Consider the following 27,656-nt stretch of genomic DNA (forward strand, 5'->3'; position numbering starts at 1 on the left):
TAAGACCGTGAGTAATGCGGTTTGTTAGTGTAACAGCTTCATTTTTGTCGTCGCCTGGACCGAGGATGAGCTGACATTTCCTCCTTTTTCAACTTGATTGTTCGATGTTGCAAAGGTATGATTACGATTTTTTGGTAGAATTTAATAGCGAAACTTATTTTGATATGAAAGATAGTCCTGATCCGCTTGTATTATGAGCTTTAAGAGTCGTTTTAAACACATATCTTTGCAATTCTTCCAAAAGTGGACTTCCCCAAAATCGTTCGTAGGTTTTGCACGTAGACCGGTCAGCTGCTTATCGGTCTTCGCGAAAAAAAAAATTCTCTTCACATTTGGCGTGAAAGCTTATCAAGTAAACCTTGAAAATGAGCTTGTTTCAAATCATTTTCCGATGAAATTAGTCATGATATAGATTTTCCCAATTTAGAGTCCTCTTATTTTTTTGTCAATTGGAGAAATGAGTAGGTTTTGGTGGAATGTTTTCTGTGTGTTCTGATGATTCGTACAGCCGTAAATTGAAATCTGTGTATGGTACATGGGTGTGTGTGTTTACCGTATGCCCGAATGCGCCGCGATAAGCGGACGCGTCCAGTACACACGTCATGAGCGTCCCACTCATTAGCTTTGGTTTTTCGACAATCGATTAGCTCTTCATGTAAGGAAATAATGTTTTCATCGCTCTATTCGGGTTTCTTTGGCAATTACTCAAAATAAATCCGTAGAGTAATATTGATGTTATGTATTTGATCCCCATACGATTTTATTTTTTATGTTGATAAGTTGTGATTTGTCATTTAAAATCCTACTCCTAGATTTTTTCATGTTTGTGATGAGCTCTCACACCTGTCCTTGCCCAAGAAGGTGTGTACTCAAGTTCCATGTTTTGTTCTTTTTTTGAAAAATGAATGTCTTGATACATATTAATGTTTGTTTCCAGTACTATATATGATGCATTTAAGCAAGATTAGTTTTTTATTTTGTTTTTGTTTGTCAGGATTTATAGAAAAATGATATATAACATGGTTGATGAATGAAGTTTTGACTTGTTTTTTTCTAGTCATCAATAAAATAGTTCCAGTGGATGGATATTATTATGATTTACAATGTGATTTACCCAATGCAAAATGATTGAAATTCAAAGGCATTTAAAAAGTGTGAAAACTTGAGAAGATATTTTAGAAGGAAATATTAAAGAAATATTAAGGGAATAATTTCACTCCTCAAATTTGATTCATATTGTTTTGGTAGTAAGATATATAATTCATAGTTTTTGAGAACTGATGTACATGTAACATGTTGCTATGTAAAATTCAAAGCAGTCATACTGACTTATTGTGGAGCAAACTGCGATGGGATGCCAAGATTCTGGATACAAGAAGATGAAAGTCCATGGAAATCCATATTTTATTGTTCGAAATAGACATCAAATCAAATGCTCAGAAAATTTGTTTTGCCTAATTGATCGTGGGCGGGCAGCCGCTGTGCAGTGCTACATGAATGTAGATCGAAGAGGCTCTGCCCATTTTATTGTTGAATGCCAAACAAGGTAGCAGCATCACCCATCTTTTAACGTTTGTCGGTCTGACGCAGCTGGGGTTTGAACTCCTAACCTCCTGGTTGTGAGACGGACGCTCTACCAACTGAGCCAACACACCTGTATGTTTGATGCTAGAATCTAAGTAATGTGAAAAACATGATGGTGTTCCAGAGTCATTGCTGCAGAGGCATAGGTCTAGACCCTATACTATATTTGACAATTTAATTTCTTTGCGAATGATTACCATTCCTTATTTCTTTTGTCTTTTTATCCCATCTGTAGCCCTATGTAGTTGTTCAAGATGAGTCTGACAGCATCGGCCCAGAACATCCCCAAGATCATGGTCTTTCGACCAACCTTGGAGGAGATGAAAGACTTCTCTGGCTATATCTCCTACATGGAATCCCAAGGTGCTCACAAAGCTGGTGTTGCCAAGGTAAGCTTATAAATTAGGACCAGCATCCATTTTTTTGAGGGATATTGCCTGGATATTACCGCAATTGGGCACCAATTGATGCATATTTATAGAGTACATTGGCCTATATATAAAATCAGCATTTTTATGGTGTTGCATATAATGTAGTGTGAGCACTTGAACTTGTGTCAATAATGCCTGATTATTTGAATAAACAATACCAAAACTGTTCACCATATGTGAATTAGATGAACAATGAAAGAATTTAGGCCTGGAAGGAAAACCCGTCTTGAACCCGGACCGGAAGGTTTAGCAAAAGAAAATTCTGGGTCCTGGATCGGCCCGAAACCGCACACCACCGCACAACATTGCGGCTGTAGCGCCTACAACAAAGTCTGGCCTTGCCAGGTGCACACTAGCGCGAGATCTAGGCCCTAGCGCACTTTAGCATCCCGCAAAGTCAGCGAACTAATTTAATCTGAATTTTTGTCCGCGAATCAATTCCCAAGTATCAATCTCATCCTGAGTATCAATCTCATTGAGCATCAGGAACATCTTTATTTCGGTTCAGATCTTGATTTTATTGTTCGAATTCTCAGATTTAGGACCTCAGTCAGCTGTATACATTTTTTTTCTGATGTGTGTTGCAATTAGCAAATTTTACAAGCGGTTGTTGTTGCTGCCCTCTGCATTCATTAAGTAAAATTTGACCAAGAATTTGAATGAAATCGTCGTGATCAAAGCCAAAATAAGGTCGTTTCTGATGCTTGATGAGGCTGAAAGTCATGTTAAGGATCAATTAAGTTTCATCATCATTTCACTCGAGGTAAATGGTTACATTATCTTGCTTTTAATTTGGTGTTTTTCCAAGTCTTTGCTGTTTTAGCTCTTAACCTATACCAGCTTGATCCGGGGAAATACCCCAAACTCGCCGGGTTCCGAGTTCCAGCCTGGCCCTGCCCCCAGAATTAATTCAAGGAACTTATTGCTGGTCAGGCGATATATACTTTATTTGGTGAGGAATTAAAGAAGAATAAGAACTGAGGGAAAATGTGGTACAAAATGTTGGAGCCTGATAGAAAAGTTTATTCTTAAAGAATTATTAGGGCCTTTATTTATATTACTTTTTATAGTTTAATGTACGCTAGATGAAAATATATGTATGATGTAGACTACATGTACATGTATGTGCTGTAGTATGTTCATGCTGTTGCTGTTGTATCTTGTATTGTCATGTAGGTGATTCCACCAAAGGAGTTTGTGCCTCGGAAGAACTATGAGGATCTGGACTTGATCATTCCTGCGCCAATCCAGCAAGAGGTCATGGGTCATCAAGGCCTATACACCCAGTATAACATCCAGAAGAAGGCCATGACCGTCAAGGAGTTTGCTAAGCTAGCCAACAGTGCAAAGTAAGTACTAGGGAACAAGATAAAGGACAGATGTTTCAAGCTACTTTAATCCTGTTACATAGTTAGTCGAGAGTGATTTGAATAGGAATCAAAGTTCAACACAGCTTATATCTTTTTGTGATGTTTTGTATGAAAAATGTGAGATGAGAAGTCAAATAATAATTTAGCCAGGGGAGGGGAACAAATACATAGACTTTCAATTTTTGCTAAGAAGGAAGAGTTAGTTCATCAAGCTTGTGATGATATGAAAGAAGGCTTTTTTGGTAAAGATAAACAACTGATGGTGTAGTGAACATCAAGATTCCTATTATGCATGCATTTCCTTGTTTTTTGTGTGTAAACAGATGTTGACAGACACTGCAGCCTGAGAATTAATGGGCAACAGGTAGAAAAGCAAACTTTTAACTTGTGTGTGCCCTTCACTTCCAAAAGAAAGATTATAATATTGTATTGTTGATAGGTCTCTTTACTACTTAAGAGATCATACTTCTGTATTCCCTTGACTAGCAATTTTTTGTGACTTTGGAATTGTGTTTATTTTTGAAGATATATGAGTATTTGGGTTGAATTGATATTTTTTCATGCACATGTCAAGAACAGGGTTAATTTATGTAATTCTTATTTCATTGGCAGGTATCAGACCCCACCACATTTTGGCTACGAAGATCTGGAAAGAAAGTACTGGAAGAACATCACTTACAACCCTCCCATCTACGGAGCCGACATCTCTGGGTCTGTGTACGATGAAGGGGTGGACGTCTGGAATATCAACAGCCTGAATACAGTCCTGGATATCATTGAGGAAGAGCAAGGTATGAGCAGTTAATATGAAGAAAATGTCCACTAGCAGCTGTTATCACATAACATCCAGTCTAGTCTGGATAAGCCGCTTTGGCTGAAGCGGGCCTGTCATTTGGACAACTAGTAAATGAATGAAAACGAATGTTAATTCTCGCAAGCATCAAAATCCATTGGGACTTTGGTGTTTACCTGATAACATGTGCTGTCAATCACCCTTGGTAGAACCGAGTTTGATGACCACTAGGTATTCATGCAATGCTATGTGTACTTCACCCATTGCCATGGATGCTACAGTCATTCTAAATTTATTTATTTGCAAGTCTCGGGCCTCACAAAGTTTTCAAATTTACTCTTATCGAAACATTGATACAGTGTGAACAGCTTCAGAAATTATCCCTATCTCATTTTTGTTCCAGGTGTGAAAATAGAAGGGGTGAACACTGCCTACCTGTACTTTGGAATGTGGAAGACAACATTTGCCTGGCACACTGAAGACTTGGACCTGTACAGCATTAACTATCTCCATTATGGTGCTCCAAAATCTTGGTAAAGTTCTATACAGGAATTCACAACCAACTATGGTAGGATAGAATGCGTTGGCAGCTTGTAGGCCGAGAACCCCCCCCCCCCTTGAATTTCAGTACCTAAAATAGGCTTTGTTATTATCAGAAATTTATATTATTTTAGTGGTTCTGTTATTGGCAGAGCTAAAGTAGGTAGCGCAAATAAACATTTGTATTGGATGCTATGAAGAATTTTCATATTATTATTATTACATTGATAGCAATTTGGAGGGCTGAGTTTACTGACAATTTTTGTTACTGGATGATGTTGATGTATATTCAGTAAAAGAAATAGGAATGTCTAATCGTTCACTATTTGTGATACATGTAAGTGGAAGAATGATGAAGGAGTTTTGTGTTCTGGTATGTGTTTTATGATTGATTTTATCAGTTATTCATCAATCCTAATCTAAATAGGATTGACCTCGCCCCCTATTAAAGGACAAGTCCCCAACAAAAAAATGATTTGAATAAAAAAGAGAAAAATCCAACAAGCATAACACTGAAAATCTCATAAAAATCGGATGATGTTAAAGTAAGAAAGTTGTGACATTTTAAAGTTTCGCTTAGTTTCACAAAACAGTTATATGCACATCCTGGTTGGTATGCAAATGAGACTTTAACATCATCCACTCACTATTTCTTTTGTATTTTATTATATGAAATATGAAATATTCAAATTTTCTCCTTATTGTCAAGTGAAACAGTGATTAATTCCTCCCTGAACATGTGGAATTAGCATTGTTTAATACTATATGATTCAGTCAAGTCGGTCCCTATGGTCAAATCTGTAAAAAATGAAATATTGTATGATTCAAACAATAAAAAACAAAAGAATTAGTGAGTGATGGACATCATTGACTGAGTCATTGGCATGTCACTGAGTTGTGCATATCACTGTTTTGTGAAAAATAGGGGAAACTTTAAGACTTGCAATTCATCGTTGATCATTCACAGCTTATTACATATTATAAGCTGTCGCTAAACTTCTATCCAACTTTTGTTCCCCTAAATGAATCTCATAAAACAGGTATGCTATCCCTCCTGAGCATGGCAAACGCCTGGAGAGATTAGCAACCGGTAAGTGCTCCATGTGACTGTGGTAGGATGGGGGCTTCACCAGGTCTCGGTTGTAACTTCACATCTGGTCAGACATTGCATTGCTTGCGTAAATCTTTTGGAACAATTTGCAGAAGAGAAGTGAATTCTCCAAAGAAGTTGATGTATACTAAGCGGGTCAATCTTTGTTCCCCTTCAACTGAACATTTCTCATAAGTTAACAATAAATTCATGGAAACTTGGTAATTTATTTTCTTGTACTGGTGTTACTATATGGTAGTTGTCACTATTGTTGGCAAAGTTATCACTAACAGATTTTAAGCAACTATGCCATATTGAATTCTATTCCCTTGAATTTGTAAAAATATTGCATCAATATGGATCCCACTGAGAATTGGCATACATTTTCACTATTTTCCATTTAGGATCATTCTGGTGCTCAGTTAGACATTTTTAACCAGACTTACAAATGTGACCTTTACATTTCAGTAACAGATCACTATAACATTTTAGTTCCAAGATGAAGATATCATGTAATGGGTCGTCAAGAATGTAATGTTTCCCCTGGATCCTGAGGTTACAAAAGACCAGTGCAGCCTGTATCCTCTCACACGTGTCTGATGTGTTTATTTTCTATTTGATGTGCATAACCTCTTGTGTCCTGTGTGTGTTGATCTAGGTATGCTATCCCCACAGAACATGGTAAACGTTTGGAGAGACTGGCAGAGGGTACGCACACCTTATATTGCTTTCAATTTCCAGTGTTTAAATTCTCAAGTTCACAGAGTTTGCTGCTTTTTGTTTGAAAAAAAAATCATTTAACACATTTAGAATGACATTTGAAATGCAAGCCACGTTTCATTTAGCAGGACTCTACAAAACTACTTTCCCGCTTGTCCTAGGCTAGTTAAATCATCGAACCTATCAAACAAAACAAAATAAGAGATTAGAAAATTCTAATATGCTCAAAGTGCAAATACGTTTTTATCAGTAGCTGTTGGAATAACACTATTGCAATATTAAGATAAATTCCTAATGACTTTTTTTTAATTTCAAAAATAGGTAAGAAAGAAAGATACATTTTCAGGCAAACCTGCCCAACAAGCAATAAGGAAAGAAATTTATGTAGAGGCCTTCACAGATTCACTCTTATGTCAAACCTGCTACATGTACATGTAGAACAGATGAAAAGCTTCAATATCAACAACATTCCAATTGCATGGTGGATGAAATAAAGAGCTTAGAATAAAGGAGCGATTGAAAGGGCCTGTTTACTGAAGTGATTGATATTGGAGGATGTTTCTTTCTTCAACAGCACAGTTTTTTATTTAACTATAAGTATTATTATTTGTTTGGGGTCACCTGTGCCTTGGAGGTGAAAAGCCAACTGAATCACTCTGACCCGCAGGTCTCTCCCGATATAACTGATTGGGGGGAGTGCAGGTGTAATATAATACTTTTATAATAGGTAATCCAACACTTTTGTATATTTTTTAAATATTGATGATGACAACTTAAGGACTGGTCACACTGCCCGAGCGTTGTTGAAGCGGTCATGGAGCGGAGAGAAAGAATCATCACCGCTTGCTACCGTTCACCATTTTTTATTTTTATTTTTTTGGTTTTCAATCTTTTCCCCAATTTTGTGAGCGAAATTCGACCCTCTCTCCCTACCGCTCCACGACCGCTCCAACAACGCGCAGGCGGTGTGACCAGGCCTTAAGCCTCTGGCAAGAGTACAGGATTCTGGGAATCACTATTGTCCCCCCCAAAAAAAATGCAGAAAATATATGTTTAGTAAACAGGTTTGTGGGTGCAACAAATTCATCTTGTGTGAGGTTTACTTATGCAAGTTTGAATTTTTTATTCAAAATTACAAGTTATTTTCAATTGTGATATTTTCTTCGAATACCTGTATTAGACATAACCTGATTAGTAAAGCCAAGGCATTTGTGTGTGTTGTTTATGTTTCATCAAATAATGATCATAGCATGTAACACTAATTTTTGCGTCGGCTGAATTTGCATCTTAAATGGAGCAAACACAAAATTCATTGTCTTCTCTTTGATGATGATTTCTAGTATTTACACATTTCCTCATATGTCATTTTCCATTTGGAATACACTTGGTGGACAGACATGATTCCAAACAGTTCAGTGGAAATAGCTTGAATTGTGGAAAAAGATTTGAGGGTAATAGATCTATAGACTTTCTCTCATCACCTGATCATCATGACCAAACCTACCAAGCTTTCCCATAAGTTGACATCTTTTGCTTGTAAAACAAAACAACAAATCTTTGTATCTCGCTGAGCAAATTTGTCTTAATTTGTAAAATCATCTAATATTTCCTTCCAATTCCTCGTAATAATTATTTCATACTCTCTGATTTCAGAATACTGGTGAAAATTTCATGCATTAGAAGCTACATGTAATAAATTTTCCTGTCTTGTTGGTCAGATATAGCTCCATGTTGAATTGTGAATGCTCTCCAAGCTTTGTCTTGAGATCCTTTTTTTTTCTCAATGAAGATTATTTCCCCATTCTACATGTACATGTAGTTGCTTTTATTTAATAATTTTACTTGTTAAAGTAGAATAGTTACAAATACATTGTTTCCAGAAACCTTCATTTTGTGTTGAGCCATCATACTATATTTCAAGAAATTCTTGCACCGTCTTGTCACTATAGGGGGAATTCTGTATTGTTTGTTTGTGTTTGTGTGGATGTGTGTTGTTTTTCCCTCAAAATATGCCTGCTTCCTTTTCCCAACATTTCCTGTAGCTAATTAACGCTCTTCCTTTTGATAACAAAGTTATGTATTTCAAGTTATACTTCACACATTCTGTAGGATCATGTTTCTTTCCCTTTGAGAATGCATGCTTTAAATAACTCTAAGAAAACCCTGTATTGATGCAGGTGATATTTTTTGGTTGAAATATATTTTAATTTCTCTATTGTTACTTTACTTCAATATTCACAAAAATGATTCAAGATAACACATGTATGCATGTAAATATGGCACATTTATTTACTAATTGGCAACTGAGATTACCTTGTCCTAGCTCATAATGTCTAGGGCACTATTGCGTGCTTGACAATCAAACATTGCTTTCTGACTTTATATTGTGTTTGATGTTTTTGTTGTTCATGTGTATTTTTTAAAAACATTGCAAATGTTGGTTATAACTTATATCATGGGAAAATTGAGTATTCCTGTGGAGAATATGTCTTATGACATTTGTGTTAACTTTGGAGCATATACATGTACATGTAAGTGCTCATGACATGTACATGTATTGTACAAGTTACATGAGCTAGAGGAAGGTGTGTAATGATCATAGCGATGGGGGTGTAGATTTTATATCAAAAGTGGTACATGATTTATTCTTTACATGACTGATGACACCCAAACCCCAACTTAAAATGAAATAATAGTTGTATAAATAGAAGAATCATTGAAAAATAAAAATCACTGTGGTTCTAGTTGAACCCCCCTCCCTCCCCCATGGAAAAGCCTTTTTGTAGCTGTTGCCTCAGTAGATGAATAGACCAGTTCGTAGTTACTTCATGGGCAATTTTGGTCAAATGACCTTTCATTTCTTTCATCATCATAGGCAGATTTCAAAGCAAGATATTACTAAGCTTGCCTTACATAGCAGGATGAAGAAATTGAATAGACCAGGTGACTAGAATAGCACACCAATGAACACTTAATGAAGGTATTTGTTGCATTCCTACTTTGAATGCATATCTTAGCATGTTGCACAACGTACTTGACAAACTGAAATACCAGTCGTTCGTGGAAGCATTGTTGTTTTTTGTGGATGTAAATGAAAACGACAATTCAAAAGAATATATGAATAATCAAGACATCAAAGTTGGTGCTTATCTCATTAGATTTTAAAGCACCATGTCACTTTAGTACAAATGACCTTCTTTTGATCATGCGTAGAATCTTTTGATCATGCGCAGAAAGGAACTACGAACTGGCTTATTGCTCTAAATTCAATGGAAATTGAAATGTGTGATGGCAGGGAGTAGGAAAGGAAGCCCCTTTACAGACTTGTTTTTTTTTGTTGCTATGGGGAGCTTTTGGTGAAAAGACATGTCAGGTTTATTGTCATAGACAGGTAGCATAGCAACAGACATATGTGCTTTTCAGCCAATCAGCACCTTGAGCATCTAATAAAGATGGAAACTGCGCTATGCGTTATTATTTTCTAAATCAAGGAAAGTTTTCAGATCTGACAACTTGTCAGACCATAGATGTTGATGGTATGCTCTGCACATGGGCATGTAATTTTTACTTTTTTTACTAGAAGAAAATTGTGCAAATTCTAAATTTTAATTGCAGCATGTCCTAAATATTTTTAAAAATGTCATTATAGGTTTCTTTCCTGGCAACTTCAAGATCTGTTCCAACTTCCTGAGGCACAAGATGTCCATCATTGCCCCTCACATCTTGAAGAAGTATTCCATACCCTTCAACAAGGTAAGTGCGTCATTTATCTTGTATGGGCCCCGTAACTCAAAAAGGTTAGCAACTGATCATGGGTTGATTTCAGCGACTGATTGCATTGTGCACTGGATATTGTAAAAGTCAGCCCTACGATCAACCGCTAAGCTTTACATGTATGTTACAAGGTCCTGGTTTTCACAAAGCATACATGTACCTGCAGCCCTGATTTTTTTCTTTTGAAAGCGTGAGCCATATCAACCACTGTGCCCCTTTTTTTTTGTGAAAAAAAATGTCGATAATGATTTATAAGAAACTGTTTGAATAAATTTCGGCCTGTTTTCCCCATTTGCATCTTTTTCTTGGGTGGCAGGGTTAGCAGGTATGCACATAGTCATTCTGATCAATATCAATTTCTTGGTGGTTTTATGTTGCTTGTGGAAATGTTTCTATTTCGAATTATTGAATCATATTCCCACTGTGCCTGCTGTTTGAGGTATCTTTGTTTAGGGTTATTTGAAAAACTATTGTATACTGAAGTCCTATTGTCTTCAAGAGGTTATACTGTGGAGTTTAATGATCTGTGGGCAGGGGTATTTGGAAAATCATTCCAGAGGTTGCCACAGTCACAAAACGGCCTATCAAGATCATTGTTGCATGGGTATTTTGTTCAGTAGACTGATGAAGATCCAATCAGACTTGTTCTTTCAAAATAGCGATTGATCGCTAGCCTTTGTGTTACGGGGCCCAGATCAACCAGAGCTATTATGTTATTTCCAATTACATGTACATAACACTAAACAGGGGCCCGTTGCAGAAAGAGTTGCGAATAAACGCAACTCAAAAAATCTTGCACAACTTGATATTTTGACTTTGGTTTAAAAACATAACTCTTTCTGCATTAGGCCCCTGGGCCCCGTTTTACAAAGAGTTACGATTGATCCGATCAATCGTAACTATGGACGGCCAGCAACGTCAACATCTATTATGCATGTTTGTTCCAAATTTTCTAGCTATGATGTATGTTCATGCATTCAATGTTTTCTTGAAAATTCACTGCTCTTTTGGCATATAGAGGACATTGTGCAAGTTTTCGTAGAAAAAATTACGACACTGATGGATTTCCATAGAGTTCCGATTGATCGTATCAATCGTTGCTCTTTTTAACCCTATTAGATAGACTGGGCAAATTCGATGCTTAAGAGGACAGGGGGGGGGCTGATTCAGTCCCCCCTTATGATCTCGGCCGTTGATTGCGACAAAAATTGGCATGCGCGTTACCCATAGCATAATCTACAAAACTACAAGATCAAATTCTGCGGAAAATCTCATTGCTAATTAATTATGCTAATTTATGCGTAAAATCAAAATTTTGCTTGAATTAACTAATTAATGTCCCTAAAATGCTAATTTTTGGTACACAGACACTTTATATGAATCTGATCAAATGTACTAAAATTTTTTTTCAAAATCACATTTATTTTATGTATTTTATTGTTTTCTAAATTTCTTATGTATTTCCTTGTTTATTACTTACTTTCTGTTTTTTATTGTTTTTTCAATGGAAATTGTCGGGGACTTTATGTGGATCATAAATAAGATGGAATTAATTGATTTCATTCAGTAAAAGGAAAAATAATGATACATTTATGAATTTTGGCAAAAAACTCTATTTGCATTTGATTTGTACACGAATTCACGTTTTTTGCAATTTTGGGTCTGCATGCACCTACGAAATGTTGCGTAATTTCGGAACCGCGTACCCGGGGGTCGCAAATTTGGTCTCAAAAGTTGCGCGAGACTTGAATGTAAAAAAGTCGTTGAGCGACATCAAAAAAATTCGCGCGGCGGATTTATCACGAAAAATGTTGAGGGGGGGGGGCTGAATCAGCCCCTCCCCCCAGTCTTTTTAGGGTTAAGGCGGGGCTCAGGTTGGAGTTGGTTTCATTTGTGTGACTGTAGCACAAGGAATTGTCAAAGCAAGTCCATAGCACCAGCAGAAGTATGCTATCGAAGCAGGAATTGATTACAGACTGAAGGATTAACTAGAACCATGGCATATGTCTTTCAGTGAATATGCTGGTATGATCATAATGTGGATTAGGACCTCAGGGCACCGGTGCATAATTGCATAAACACTACTACATGTATTATCCACTGGTAACTTCAATGGAATGCTTGATTCGGATTTACTTATGCATAGTTTTACCATGGTAGTTACCATTGGATGGTAAAAAAATAGATACCATAACAATAACTTTTATGAAACAGATCCTGGTAGGTGTTTCTATTTATATAGCTGTTCATAAGTTAAGAGCAACTAGTGAACCTTTCCCACGCACTATTAATAACCAATGAATATTTAATGGTTAATACAGTACTATTTACCGCAAGGAAGGATCACCGGTCGTTCTTAAAATTGCTTTTAACTTACGAACAGCTTTATGAAATGGCCCCTGGGCTCTGTTATTCAAAGATTTGCAATCATTTGTTAATTGGTATTAGCCTCTGTGTATCATTGCCCTGGGTGCATGTTTAAATGGCAAAAACCCAACTGAAGTGTATGTGTGATTCAAAGCTGTTTTTAATTTTACCAGTAATGCTGGTATATCGGACATCCACAGGACTTTAGATCTGTCCATGGTTTTAGTTCAAAGTGTATTCAAATCTTCATCCTTTATTTCCCTTTTTGTTCTTTTCTAGATAACCCAAGAGCAAGGAGAGTTTATGGTGACATTCCCATATGGCTATCACTCTGGATTCAACCATGGATACAACTGTGCAGAATCTACCAACTTTGCATCTCTTAGGTGGATCAACTATGGCAAGAGAGCAAGCTGTGTAAGTGACCACACTCAAATTTTTTGAAAAATAACATTTTGATATTGTGCTTAGGTCATTCTCGTTGTATGTCACTCCTCTTATAATTTTGTATGTATATGGCAACAAGGTATGATTTGCCCTAATAATAATTTAATAGCTTTTATTTGTTGTAGAGGAATCGTGTAAATTGCTTGTGTGTTCAAAACAAATTGTCATTTAACACAAACGAATCAGGCAAGTTCTCTCTCCTTAGCCAAAAAAATATTGATAATTTCTAATGTGTGCCTTAATTGCTTCTAAAAATCATTGTGGACATAATTATTTGAATATCAAATGACATCTGCCCTTCCTCTTTATGTTGGCTCTGACAGTGCACTTGCCAGAAGGACTCTGTTAAGATCAGTATGGAGCCATTTGTGAGGGTGTTCCAACCAGACCGCTATGAAGCCTGGAAAGCAGGAAAGGACTCCCTCTACATAGAAGAGGTGGATAACCCCACGGGACATGGCAGCAGTATGAGGAATATGAAAGAACCCCCAATGCTGTAAGTTGCAAATTCTTTGATCTATTTCCTTGTATGAACTCCTTAAACGTGTATTTCATAGTCAGTTGGTTGAAAGATGAACATGTGTTTATGTCGAGGAGTGTTTATGAATGTTCATTCTTTGTTGGCGTGTTAGAGAAAATTGTAGGCAAAAAGGAATTTCAGTCATGGTAAATTGTACATAATTGCAAAGATTAACATATGTTTTCAATAAATGTTTTTGTTGGAAATATAGTCCAACGACAGTACCAATCTCAGCTACTGGGCCAGATTGGTACAAACTCAACTCTAGTGAACATGCTGTTTTCTAGTAGCCAGTGAGCCATGAATTTCATAATGATGTGCACCTTTGCTGTTGCTCACTGCACAGGCCATTCACCCCAAAGAATGATGAACTACCCAGGAGACACCCAGTCCACAAGAAGGATGGGAGGCGTACTAACTCTCCTAATGCACTTCCCAAGAAGAAGAAAAAGAAAGTCAAAGAACCTGATATTACTGTGGATGGAGTAACCCTCGCTGCTCTGAAGAAGAAGTACAAGAAGCTGAAGAAGAAAGCAGAAGCTGATGCGAGGGCCAGTGGTAAGGATACTGATGGTACTGGTAGCAACCTGAAACTGAAAAAGAAGAAGAAGTTTAAAGATAAAGATGGTGTTTCAAAGAAGAGAAAATCCAGCTCAAGTGGGGATGGGGAGTCACCAACTAAGAAGAAAAAGATGGATGCCAAGAGCAAGCATTCAAATGATGGCTCAAAGAAAAAGAAGAAAAAGGACCCAGTCGGACACCTGGTCATTGTTTCTGATGCTGAGAAGCTTAACAAGGAGCATAGTAGTCCCAAGAAACCCAAAGACATTGCCAAACTTCCCAAGGAAAACCAACCTAGAGGCAAGCCAAAGACAGCGGCCATGGAAGGCAGCGGTGATGCGCCTGCACCAAGGTCATCAACTAATGGATCAGATGTCAAGCCCAAGGTAGAGGATGGTGTGTCAGAAGGGGAGGAGGAGGTCAACAAAGAAGTGGAAAGTGCTGTGGCCAGTAGGTGGGTCATGTTTGACCATCGGTACTCATCGGTCAAGTCACCATCGCAGGTCGTCCCCAAGAACACATACAAGCACAAGCACCAACCCAGACCTTCAAGGGAAGAGGAAGGACGGAGGCAGATGGTGCGAATGAGAAAAGGCAAAGGTAAGCTCACAATTTGTCTTTATTTTTACCATATTATATACAATTTTATGCATTTTTTATCTAAGGCAAACCCCTCCTTCAATCAAAATTGATAACAACAGTATTTGAAACCAGTTCATAATTTTCATGGACCAACTTGTGTGATAGATCAAGGCACTTCGGATTGGATGATTTTGGCTCACATTGGGTAACTAATAATTGATTTTAAAAAATGGAATAAGACGGATTTTGTTTGTGGTAAATAATTTATTATTTCAAACACAGGTAAGTTTAATACTGTGTCAAGTTTTTTTAAACCAGAGAGACCATTGTATTAATCTAGCAAAATGTTTGTTATTTATTTGGATTTCCCTTGGAATGAATTTAACAGATTTATGAATTTTCATTGTGATTTGGTAATTTAGGGTTAAGTTTTATTCATTTACATTCTTTTACATTTTGTGGAGTAAAAAGCCTGACTTTGCTAGAATTCAAAAAGTTAACTAACCTATTTATGCAGGAATGTAGAATGAATGAAATTGTTTTTCACATTAATTTAACATGAAAAGAAAAGAAAATTGATAATACATTTAGTTTTCATCTTATTTTTTTTAAAGAAGAAAATCTCATCCAATACATAATGTTTGACTGTTTGATATCACATTGATTTGTTGTAGACAGAAAAGTATTGGTTTCTGTCATACTGGTGCAAGGAGTATGATAATTGAATGTAGATATTGATTTACTGAATAAGATAAGGATAGAAAGAAGGGTACCAAGAGTAGAAGCCAATGACTTGATTTAGGGGTAAATACTTGTTTTACAGTGTTTGTCCTTGTCTTGTCTTATTCACAGATGTTCTCTTTTCTTTGAAAAATAATTGCCTTTTTTTATTAAACTAACATATCTTTCAGTATAAAAAGAAAGAGAGGATTCTACATGAATCTTTTATTCTGTGTGCTTAAAATGTACATTTGTGTTGATTATGTTATTATTTATTAATTATGTTTGATTTTGATTTTAAAGGGAAGATAAAATATGCTAGTACCAGGAGCAGGATAGTGATTAATATGTACATAATAGGATTTTGAGAAGATCATTTTTCCACTCAAGATTAATATATTACATTGAGTACATGTAGCTACAGTAGGGATTATTTTGTGTTGAATGTTATTTCATTTTATAATAAGTTTCTTTAATACTCCTTTACATTATCCTTTCTGAGCTGCTTATTTCCCTTATGTGGTGGGTTATCTATCATTACGCGACTAATTCAAAAAAAATCACCTTCCCCTAGCTCCCATGGGATTTTGGTTAATCTCTTTGACCTCTGCATACCAATATGCTTTCATACTGATCCCCTGTCACTGGTCCTTCATGTACACCCTCTCCCTCACACAGACCGATGCCCATCACCCCCTCGTTCAGCAGTGGCCATGTTGGAATATAGGCGGGCTCTGGCTATGCCTAAGCCAGGCGGCTTACCTGAAGTGCTACCTCAAGCTCTGGTTCACACTCATTCTGGTAAATGCTCAATCAAACAAAGAACATTAAGAAAAAAAGAAGTAGCCCTTGAAAGATGGGCCTAGTCTTCCAGAGGAAGATGGTCTACGTGGATCAGGAAATCGCTGCTGCTTGTGCTTCTGCCAGGAAAAGCCTTCAGACTCTTCAGGCTTTTGCCATGTTATGACTTGTGGTGTCTGGAAAATGGGGCACCACCAGGCTCCGTGTTCTAATTGCAGTGGATAGGGTCTTTTTTTGCATCGTGATGCAGAATGCTTTCAAGAACCTAGATAATGTATTGCCAATACCCTTCGTGACAAAGAGCAACCAAGAAGTCTGTGTCAAAGATTGATGAATCAAAACAGCAGTTTTGTCCTGGACTCTGACAAACGACTTATTTGCAATTTTTTGTCAGCTCCGAAACTTCGGATGAAAAGTGCTGTTTGAGTACACCAAGTTTCAACAAAAACCTCCCAGCTGTTCTTTGTCATTTGATGGGCATTTTCAATACATTTGCTCTGTTCTTGCTGTCGTTCTGCTGGTGCAAAAACTCATTCATGACTACAGATCAAAAATTCCTCACGAGAGTAATACCAAAGTTATGGAAACTTTGGTATCTGAAGTGCTATTCAGACCAGAAGAAGAAGTAAGGAAGGCATAAATAAAAGGCAGTTGTCGCAGCAGCAGTTATTTCCATCCCAGATGGATACAGGCGTATAGTTATACATGTATTGCAGAACAAAAAATATTCTAAGCTCAATTTCTCTCTTCTAATTTGGCCACTGCTTGATGATAGAATGCACCACCAAACTTCTCCCTTTCAGCATCAATCCTCCTCTCCTTGTACTCATTGCTTTCTGTCCCTACTTTAGTTTATATTGTATGGAAACTGAAATCATTGCAAGTTATATGGAAGTGGGAGGTATGAAATGCAAAACTTTATTTTGGGGGTTTGAAGTGCTGGGAACATTCATGCACATATTTTTTCCCTCTTAAGGCTTAGGCAGTGAATTAGCCTTTTTAGAAAAGAGAAATTGAAGTCAGGTTGTACATGTAGGGCTTGTTAAGTTGTATACCTGTTTTTCTTCCTGTTCACATTTGATACATTATGTGTCTCTCAGTGTTGCTTTTCTTTGCTACTAATAATGCCTTTTTCTTCCTTTTTCTATTCATACTGTGTGTTCAAAAAGTTGTTTATTCTAAATCAAATTCTAAGTAAAAATTCTAAGTCAAATTATTCATTTCATATTAAGAATTTTATTATTGTTTTTGTATTATTACTTTTTCCCTGGGGGGGGGGTAACGTTACTCAAAATATATAATTTTGTCTTTGTATAGAATGAATTGGCTTGTGAACCTTAGTTTGTTTCAAATCAACATTCATTTTACTTACATGTATTTGTAGTTGTGTTCAAGTTACTCCTATCTGAGCTTAGGCTCTTTACCACCCACCATATAATCAGGCTACTTGCATTCAAATCAGCATATCTACTCAAAGCTGGGCACATCTCTTTATAAATTACATGCATATTTAACTTCACATATTTTTAGTTTTTGTCATTTGAGAAGTACATTGTAAATCATAATGGTAGTTCGCAAACATACCTGTTGATGGCATTTTTACAGTCAATTCATAAAAAAATCTGTGATAATTGTAATTTACGTGTGAATCTCTGTTCTATTGTAGCCTTTACAATCAAAGAATCCAGAGCAATGAAGGACTGGGCACGTTCCCTCAATGGTCTTTGGGTTACTCAGCCTACTAACTTCATGATGGAGAAGGTTCATAATGCTTCCATGGCTGATCAGAAGCCAGGATGCTGTGTTTGTCGGATCTTCTATCATGACAAGGTGCATTTCTTGTTAGCTTCTCTCTTCGGGGTTTAATGTTATAAAGTATCTGTATTAGAGTATTACAATTTGTATTTGTAGGCATTATAGGTGCCTGCTTCTGATTCATGGAATATACAATGGGCTGCCAACTCTGGCTTGAGTCACATTTCATTTACAATGATTATGCAAGGCATTTTATTTTCCTACACACAAATACCATTGGTGTTTGCGAACATATCCAGCATTCGTTACCCAGCTTTTGCTGAAACTGTTTCCATTGTGATCTTTAAAGAAAACTTTGATTTTTTAAACAGCTTACAGAAATGTTCTGATGAACTAAGATTGACCCTACTACCATAGTAAGAGACCACAGTATAATGTAGAAGATTATATTTCTTTTTCACTTTACACCAACTTTCTGCTATTGATAGAAAGTACAGCGTATAATTTATTCATAACTCAGAAAAGAAAATCAATAAGCTTTGATATTCATTCTTTTTTTTCTATTAGCTTGCCCAGTTTTGCAAGTATTAAAAGAATGATACAAAGCGATACTTGAATACAACATGAAAGTATGAACAAACAAGAAGTCTATTTAGAAGTAACAAGGGTATTACAAATGTATGGAAGTCTATTCAGTAGTACCCAGAGTTCTGCATGAATAGATGAAATGCAGAGGATTATCCTTTGTTCATCGGAGGGGGGGAGGACATTGGACATTTATTATTGCCCCCCTTTGGAAAAAAAAGATAATCCTCTGCGCTGACACCCATGATTTGGAAGAACTCTTAAATTATGGATGAATATATATGGGAAGTCTATTCAGAGGTACCCTTAGTCTATTCAGAAGTACCCTGAGTCTATTTAGAAGTACTCTGAATTACATGTATGAATAGATTGGAAGTCTATTCAGGGGTAAATTTTGATATTTTATTGAAAGCCTTTTTTTCAATACTATATTTGCCAGGTTCTGTATTAGCTTCAGGGCATGGCTTTGATATACAAGAGGGTTATGAATACATCTTTTGAATGAACAAAAACAACAACACAAAAGAACCTTTGTTATAAAGTATTAGATAGAGATCAGAAGTATCCTTTTAAGCAATAACTTGGGTACATGAAACCGATAGATAATAAAAATTACTATATTGACAGGTTCATTAATTTCTATGATTTGGTGCAAGAACTGTTCCATTCATTCATCAGGTCTTGCGTAACTAAAGCTTATTGTAATATATTATTGAAGTTGTAACCTTTCGACATCTTCTCTCCATACAGCTTGGTATCTACGATGAAGATGACTCGGGCAAAACCGTGCTGGTTGGGTCCTCACAGGACTATAGGAAGTTTGTTCTTACACCAGAAGACTGCTTTGCTGCTACTCAGGAGAACTCCAACCCATCGTGTCATAACTCTCTCATCGATGCTGAGGCTTGTAGCCCCATACTCACATGTAGTTCTTGCAATATGGCTGTCCATGCGAGTAAGTGCGTTCTCAGATTTTTAGAAATTGTACAAATTTGTACTAATAGTGAATGGGCATGAGTGAAATGTTGCAAGATTTCACGAGGTGAAAGAAAGCTGCTCTATTCAAAGATGCTTAATCTATATTCAATCTATTTTCACTTGATTTAAATCTACAAAATCTGTAAAATAAGATAGTAAAATTAAATTTATTCTCACTATAACAAACACATAAATGAAAGTGAGTCAAGCATGCTAGTTATATAAACAAAGAATTATCAACGTTGACTGTGTTATAAATCCTAGCCGAGTCAACCCCGAGTAAAGAACAAATGACGGAAAGGAAACAATACAAACAAAAACATAGCCAATTAAATGTAACAATATCCAAAGACTCTTAAATTCAGGCAATATCCGTGTACTCGCATCGATATGTAGTTTTTCTTTCGTCTATTGAGGGACTGTATACCTCAAAATTTTTAACCAGCGTAAGCCAACGCATGGCAAGCTGTTTTTCTATCATTGCTTTCAATTGAATCAAATTCTTTTCATGTTGTTTTCAGGAAATCAGGTTCTTGGTAACAATATATTGATACCACAAAGTGATTTCTCTTTGTAACAAATTGCAATTTTTGATATCAAGAAGTAGGATGGAGTGGTACAATGACTTGCCATATCAAACTCAACAAAGGAATATCCAGGGCCCATGTTACAAAGAGTTACGATTGGTCCAATTAATTTCAACTAAGGAAAGCTAGCAATGACAACATCTGATCTAAACTAAATATTTGTTCAAAATATTTTCTCGATAAGATGTATATGGAAGAGCCGTGGTGTAGTGGTTCTGACTCTCGCTTTGTAAACAGAGGGTCGTGTGTTCGAATCCCACCGCGGTCTAGCGTCCTTTGGCAAGGTGTTAATCCACACTTTGCCACTCTCAACCCAGGTGCTAATGGGTACCCGGTAGGATGTGAAAGATATTGCATGTTTGATTTTGCCAGCGCCATAATGAGGCTGCAAGGAATGCTCCCCAGGGAGCAGAAATTGTGCACTTTTCGTGCGGGATTGAAATGAATGCAATGACCGGGGTAATGATATGCTGTAATGCGCTTTGAGCCATTCAGGGAAAAGCGCTATATAAAAATTGGCTATTATTATTATATTCATACATTTATCGTTTTCGTGAAAATTTAGTGTGCTACCCTTTGTTTACAATGGATATTGTCAAATTTCCTGGAGAAAAAAATTATGACTCTGATGAATTTCCATATAGCTGAGGTTGTTCGAATCAATCGTAACTCTTTGTAAGATGGAGCCCTGGTCACCTAGCCTGAGACATAATTGAATGGTAACAAACCAATGTTGTCATGCCAACAGGTTGTTATGGACAAGCTCCAATAGAAGATGATTCACCATGGGTCTGTGAGAGGTGTCAAGAAGAAGACTGGTCAGCAGTAAGTATGCATGGGTCCCGGTGACACAAAGCTTAGCAATTGATCGTGTATTTGATTCATATGCTTTATTGCATGTGATAGTAATCAGTGCAATGAAAAAAGAGTAAGTGAAAAGCAGCCCCATCATTGAGAGCTAAGCTTTGTGTAACAGGGCCCTGATTTAAAATTCACATAGAACAGTTGTGGGAAAGCTGGCAACAATTTTGATTTAACGCATTCTGTGATGTTATTTTTGAAGAATTTTTTAATAAGGCCCACCGCATAGAATCGCTTTTCAGATATCCTCACATTAAAAATGTTGAGAAAAAAAACCAAGATGAAATAGTTTGATTTATTAAAACTTCAACTTGAAAAAGTAAATCGCACATATTTTGTGTATTTGGTTTTAGAAAAGTGTGTTGTCTGGGGCGATTTTTTTTTTTTTCCCCTATGGAAGGTGGACTGATGATTATTTTTTATTGACTGTAGGTCTGTTGTCTGTGCAACCTTCGGGGCGGTGCACTGAGACATACCACTACCGGGAAATGGGCCCACATCATGTGTGCTATGGCTATCCCAGAGGTGCGCTTTGTCAACGTAGAGGAGAGGAGTCCCATTGATTGCTCGAACATCTCGGAAGCAAGGTTAAAACTGGTAAGAACTCTTCAGTTTGGTTGATTTGCTACATCCTGGGCTCCATTGCAAACTGTTGATACTGTAATTTTGTGGTTGAATGTGAACTGCTACCCCAAACCAATGATAAGTCAACAGGGAAGGTTCTCTGTAAATAGACAAAATAGTAATTTGGTCATCAGAAAGACAAAAGGAAAATATTAGCTTATCTGAAAAAAAGTAATTATTCTTCTTCATGCAATCAAATCTTGAAGTTGTAAGATGAGATCCCAGAGTTTTTTTTTTTTACATCACTTTTTTCAGACTGCTTGGAAATTCACCAAGATAGCGCAGTGTGCTCATCTCATTCTTGAGTAAACCCCTTTAAACCTAGTTTTTTCTCCTCATTTTTTATTTTTGAAGCTCTCATAGAATTTAATCTACATTCAATCAAATACTTTTGTGGGTTATTTCAGTTTTGACAAGTTATATATCACTTAATTAAAGCTTACAATGTGCATTATTTAGGTCATTATAAATATCAAAATGTATTTTGGGTTACTTATTGTTTGTTTTGAGGTGGCCGGTCACAAATTATATCATAAAAGTCCTTAATTTTGATTGGCTGGTGAGCATCATTACCGCTTGTTACCCTTTGACTTCAAAGTTGTTATGGTAGTAGTAATAAATTTGTTATTTATTTTGAATACTCTCTTTCCAGAAATGCTTCTTCTGCCGATCGTTCATCAAGTACAGCCCTAAGTTTGGATCCTGTATCCAGTGCTCTGTGGGCAAGTGTGCCATATCATTCCATGTAACGTGTGCCAACGCAGCGGGGGTGATCATGGAGCCGGGGGTCTGGCCATGTGCAGTCTTTGCCACCTGTATTAGACATCCTGTCAACGTCAAAGATTGGGTGAGTGTCCATTTATTTAGTGTGCTTTGTTAGATAAGATTGATTTTATTTACACACGGTTAGAAAGCCCAAACAGTTCACAGGCTGATTTCCATTGGGGCCGTGTGGAACATAATATACAATTGACATAGTAAACATTTTAAAACCAGTGTTTAACGAACAATATGTATGAAAAGAATATGTTAACCTAAACAGAAGCATCAATGAAATATTACAAAGGAATCATTGAAACGTGAAGAGGAGGGGAGGAGAAAAAAAAGAAGAAGGGAAAAGTGAAAGGGAGAAGAAAAAGACATCAGAGAAGATAAGAGAAGAAGAAAAGAAGAAGAAAAACAAATAATGATAAGAAGAAGACGAAGAAATTTTATACCTTTATCAAAAACATACAACATGAAATATCTATCAGTAATTCGAACAAAGCGGTGCAAACATGGTAATAGTAAATGTGAACATGAAAAAGTAAAATGTCAAAGTAAGTAAATGTTTCTATAACGGACAATCGAGCACAAGAAAATAATACATGATTTATCAATGTTAAAAGCTAAACACATAAAAATGACTGGAAAATTTATGATAACTAAACATGTGAAAATAATTATAAGATGGTTACCCTTCTGCTGTAATGACAATCATTTTACATTGGTGATTTACTTGTGATTGTTTGACAGCAGAATATTGTTGAAATCAATGAAGATGGGTCAAAGTTATCCAGGGGGGGGGTCTGTAACAACAAGGTATTGAATTAGAGAGTTGATAATGTAAAATTGAATGCACATAATGATCAATTTAATCAATCATAAAAATTAACCCTCTGATCAAGCGCTGATCTTTTGGTGATGGGGCCCAGATGTTTTCATGTTATACACAATGGTCCTGTATTCATTTGTCCCGTTCCCTGTATCAACACCCTTCCTGTTCGCCCTTTTGTCCTGTATTCAACACATTTAATTAGTTCGTTATAATTCAAGGACTTCTACCATTTACTCCCATGATAGATGGAAAATTGTAATTCTCATTCCAGGGTTTTGTTCCTTTGAACCATCTTATAAAGATTTGCAATAATGTTTCATTGAAATAATTTAATTGGATCTGGTGACAGCAAATTTGTTAATGAAAAAAAGTTACATTTGTTATTGTAAAAAGGTCTTAATAGAGCAGGATATATTATGTGCAAAATGTCCACCAGATTTCTGTGGTTCTAAAAAAAAATTGACCCAGGCATACTCCCCTGTATGTATATTCTGTGTTGGTCGATGACTCTATAATCACAGTCAAACTGCTCTTTTATTCCCCCACACAGACGAGGATTCGTAAGATGAAAGAGATCCATGCAGGAGACCAAGTAATTGCCAAGCACAAAAACAATCGCTACTACAAATCAGTGGTGAAAGGGGAGAAGGCTCAGCTGTTCTGTCATGTGGAGTTCAAGGAAGACCAAAGCTTCTGTGATAATCTCTACCCTGAAGACATTGAGGTAATGACCAATTCTATCACAATAACCTTTTATACATCTGACCCCACTTTCTCCATTCTAACTGCAATTAATGACTTGCGATAGTCATCATATTTTGAGAGAATTGTAACTTCTGTATGAATTGGAAAATACAGAAAATTTTTTAGGAAGGCCACAAAATTATGGCATTTGAATTAAGTGTAGATCATTTAAACATTTGTATTAAATCCAGGTTGTGCAAGATGCAAGTCTGGTATATTTACAGTCACAACATAGCAAATGATAGGGTGCACTTTTTAGAATATTTAAGAAAAAAATTAAGGATATTTGTACCTTCATTATGAATTATGGCACAAAAAATAGCATTAAAAGTATCAAACGATTGATCTTTTGACATTGTCCTGCTCAATTTGTATAGTCACAACATAACCAATGATAGGGTATACTATGTAAAATGTTTATAACAAATATAGATAAGAAGATTTGAACCTTCATTTAGGGATGTATAGTGAAGTGTGATTTACGAAACACATGATTTATTTTGTAAAATTGTCCTGGTGAGTGTTTCATAAAGCTGTTCGTAAAGTTACGCATGACTGGAATATGTTTTTAGGTCCGACATCAATTACATAGGGATATTATTAAGTGCAAGAAAGGATCACCGGTCGTGCGTTAAGTTATTTGTATCTTACGAACAGCTTTACGAATCACCCACCTGAGTGTTTCATAAAGCTGTTCGTAAAGTTATGCACGACTGGAACATGTACTTAGGTCATAAATCAATTATATCGGGATTTTACGTAGCAAGAACAAGAAAGGATAACCAGTCATGCGTAAAGTCATACGTATCTTTCGAACAGCTTTATGAAACGCCCACCTGATCTATCTTTTACAGAGTCACAACATAGCCACTGACGGAGTACCTGAGGTCGGAAGCGACGTTGAAGTGCGCTGGGTAGATGGGCTCCTCTACCCTGGAACCTTCATTAACAGCTACTCTACTAAGATGTATGAGGTCCTCTTTGAAGATGGGTCTGTTATCACCGTCAAAAAGGAAGATATCTACAAGGACGGCGAACCCATGCCCAAGAGAGTTCGGTCTAGACTGGTGAGTAAGATTACCTTTTGGGGTGGGGTAGGGGGCATCACCCTCAAGAAGGAAGATGTCTACAAGGACGGTGAACCCATGCCAAAGAAAGTTCGGTCTAGACTGGTGAGTAAGATTACCTTTTGGGGTGGGGTAGGGGGCATCACCCTCGAGAAAGAAGATGTCTACAAGGACGGTGAACCCATGCCAAAGAAAGTAGGTCTAGACGAGTGAGTAGGACTACTATGTGTGTTGGTATTTTCCAGAATTGGGATGGGGTAGGGGGCATCATTGTCATGAAAGTCATCTACAACTGACACCAATCCTTTGTCCAAGAGGGTTTGGTCAAGACTAGTGAGTAGGATAGCTGAAATCGTGTGTTTTGCTTTTAGGGTTAGGAGGGGCATCACTGTTACGAACATAGCTATAAATGACGCCAATCTTTGCCCAAGAGAGTTTAGTTAAGACTGGCAGGGGGTCTGGGCCTCACACTCTTGGATGATCTGCCAATAACGGTGCACATTGAGCCCCTGTTCCTTGATTCCATTATATCTTTTTTTTCCTTGCCAACAAAAAACATTCTTGCAAGAGAGGTTTTGCAAACAAAATAGAGTTTCTATGCCATTCTCATTTGTAAAATCCTGGATCTGCTGCTTGGTAAGAGTAAAGTTACAAAAAGATATTGATTTTTTTCAATTTCCTGGGATACTTTTTGAAATGGAAATTGTGTTGGTTATTTCTTTGGGATGAATAATCCAGGTGGAATCAATATTTGGGATGAATGATTTAAAGACTGGGTAATGTTGAAGGCAGGTAGAAAGTAATGGCTGTGTCATTTTCTTATTTTCCACCAGTCTGAAGCTACAGAAGTGCGGTATATTGGATTCAGTGATCTTGCTGTACTTTCCAACCAATACAAGGCAATCAAGACGGATGGTGACGAAAGATTGGCAGCAGGGATTTCAGCCACAGGAGCATCGACAGGATCAGGCACAGGATCAACCTTGGGTGTATCTTCTAAAAATACCCCTGTCACTTCAGGAAATCAGGAAAGGACTGATCGCACCCCTGAAAAGGGATCAGTAACTCACAATGCATCCTCGTGGAACACTATGTTTGGCCCGTCGACGAGCTGCGATGTCCCAGACAGGAAGGAATCGACGGACAGTGTGAATTCGGGTATCGTAGAGATTAAAGATGAACCAGACTCTGTTTCTGTCACGACACTTTCATTGCCGTTCGATGATAGCAGTATTGCGAATCCCACGTTGCAAGGTGGTGTTTTAATCGCTCCGGGTGTGACAATAAAGACTGAATCAGACTCTCAAGCAATACAAGGGTCTAGCAGTGAAGGCCAAGTCTTCTTCCCTAATGATGCATCGCTGAAAATTGATACAGTGTCATTCAGACCAGGAGAAACGCCGCAGAATGGACAATTCTTTTCGCAGTGATTTCTGAAATAGCCATGTACAGGTTGTATAGTCAAGGCAAGTTGTTGAATAGCCACAGGATTGTTTTTACCCTTTTTTTGGATGCTAGTTGCAGGGATTCATGCATCCTGGCAGTGGACATAGATCGAACTTATTGGTGAAGCCAGCATCCAAGGAAAAATATATATAATGCAGAGGTGTAAATGTACAGACGTATTGTTCCATAAACGAAATCTACATCATATGAGTATACATTCAGCAGACAGAAAAGTGAAAATTAAACTCGACTTGGAATTTCGCAGGAACTGAATGTCTTCTAGACCTTCAATTTCAAATGCATGCTAGGTTTTCACATGCAATATATAACTTTGGTGCATGAACACTTCAATGCATCTGTCCTATTATCATTTGAGACCATTGTGCACTTTTCATTTTGTAACTACAGATACATGTTAGACCCACCATTCAAATACGAAAAAGGCCATTTATATCTTTGTGTGTCTTCCGAGGTGTAGAATTTTGTAAATTTTACAGTAATTCTTTTCTGATTTACTTTAAAGTAATATTTCTACCAGTGCCATCAAATATAAAGTCTCAAAATTTAATGGCGATTTAGCATGTATCAGGTACTCTTAGTGTTATTTTGTAAACTGGTTTGTTTACTGGAATACAGAGTAGATTGGCTTTAGGGCTTGCACAATTGAAAATTTTGGTAAAGATTATTGCCAACTGTCAAAAACACAGTATGGCATAATATGATCCCTGATGATCGAATGTCAAACGTTGTCAAGTAAAAGTGACTAAATATTCTCTCTATGCACTGAAATTTTAATGCAGTAATGTTCTGATATTATTGCCATTTCGTGCAGCCGTATTTGCTTTTCCATACCAAAAACTTACATGTATAGAAACCACCTCTTTGTTATTTTTAATAGAACTTGAATTCGAAGCAATTATTTCAGAGGCGTTAATATGACCTTGTATCTCAAAATTTAAGATTGTTTAACCCTAAAAAGACTGGGGGGGGGGCTGATTCCCCCCTCAATTTTTTGTGATAAAACGGCCGCGTGAAATATTTTGACCGCGTCACTCGCTGACTTTTTACTTTCAAGTCTCACGCAACTTTTGAGACCAAAATTGTGACCCCCG

The 27,656-nt window shown here is 36.9% G+C and overlaps 1 protein-coding gene across 5 annotated transcripts; it reads left to right on the forward strand.

Annotated features, from left to right (window-relative positions):
- On the forward strand, positions 1-27,387 carry LOC121423595 (lysine-specific demethylase 4A-like). Of its 5 annotated transcripts, XM_041618972.1 has the most exons (20): positions 1-115; positions 813-861; positions 1,820-1,973; positions 3,192-3,364; positions 3,998-4,176; positions 4,582-4,711; positions 5,759-5,808; positions 10,178-10,281; positions 12,949-13,086; positions 13,440-13,612; positions 13,983-14,797; positions 16,178-16,300; positions 17,967-18,130; positions 19,391-19,595; positions 20,954-21,030; positions 21,499-21,663; positions 22,343-22,537; positions 23,838-24,011; positions 24,886-25,098; positions 25,932-27,387. In XM_041618972.1, the coding sequence occupies exons 3-20, from the start codon at positions 1,839-1,841 to the stop codon at positions 26,526-26,528; spliced, it is 3,810 nt and encodes a 1,269-aa protein (XP_041474906.1). In that variant the 5' UTR covers positions 1-115; positions 813-861; positions 1,820-1,838; the 3' UTR covers positions 26,529-27,387. The 5 variants fall into 5 exon arrangements, with proteins under 5 accessions (XP_041474906.1, XP_041474905.1, XP_041474908.1 ...); XM_041618971.1 differs by lacking the exon at positions 813-861; XM_041618974.1 differs by lacking the exons at positions 813-861; positions 5,759-5,808 and adding an exon at positions 6,467-6,516.
- Positions 27,388-27,656: the final 269 nt, after the last annotated feature.

The sequence above is a fragment of the Lytechinus variegatus genome, chromosome 11 (assembly GCF_018143015.1).
Source record: "Lytechinus variegatus isolate NC3 chromosome 11, Lvar_3.0, whole genome shotgun sequence".
In the NCBI taxonomy this organism is placed as follows: Eukaryota; Metazoa; Echinodermata; class Echinoidea; order Temnopleuroida; family Toxopneustidae; genus Lytechinus; species Lytechinus variegatus.

Excerpts from the sequence above, each read along its gene's own strand:
- LOC121423595 (XM_041618972.1), top strand. The coding sequence starts at position 1,839 with ATGAGTCTGACAGCATCGGCCCAGAACATCCCCAAGATCATGGTCTTT. Across the intron at positions 3,365-3,997 it reads AAGCTAGCCAACAGTGCAAA|GTATCAGACCCCACCACATT; the intron begins GTAAGTACTAGG and ends TTTCATTGGCAG. Across the intron at positions 13,087-13,439 it reads ATGGCAAGAGAGCAAGCTGT|TGCACTTGCCAGAAGGACTC; the intron begins GTAAGTGACCAC and ends TGGCTCTGACAG.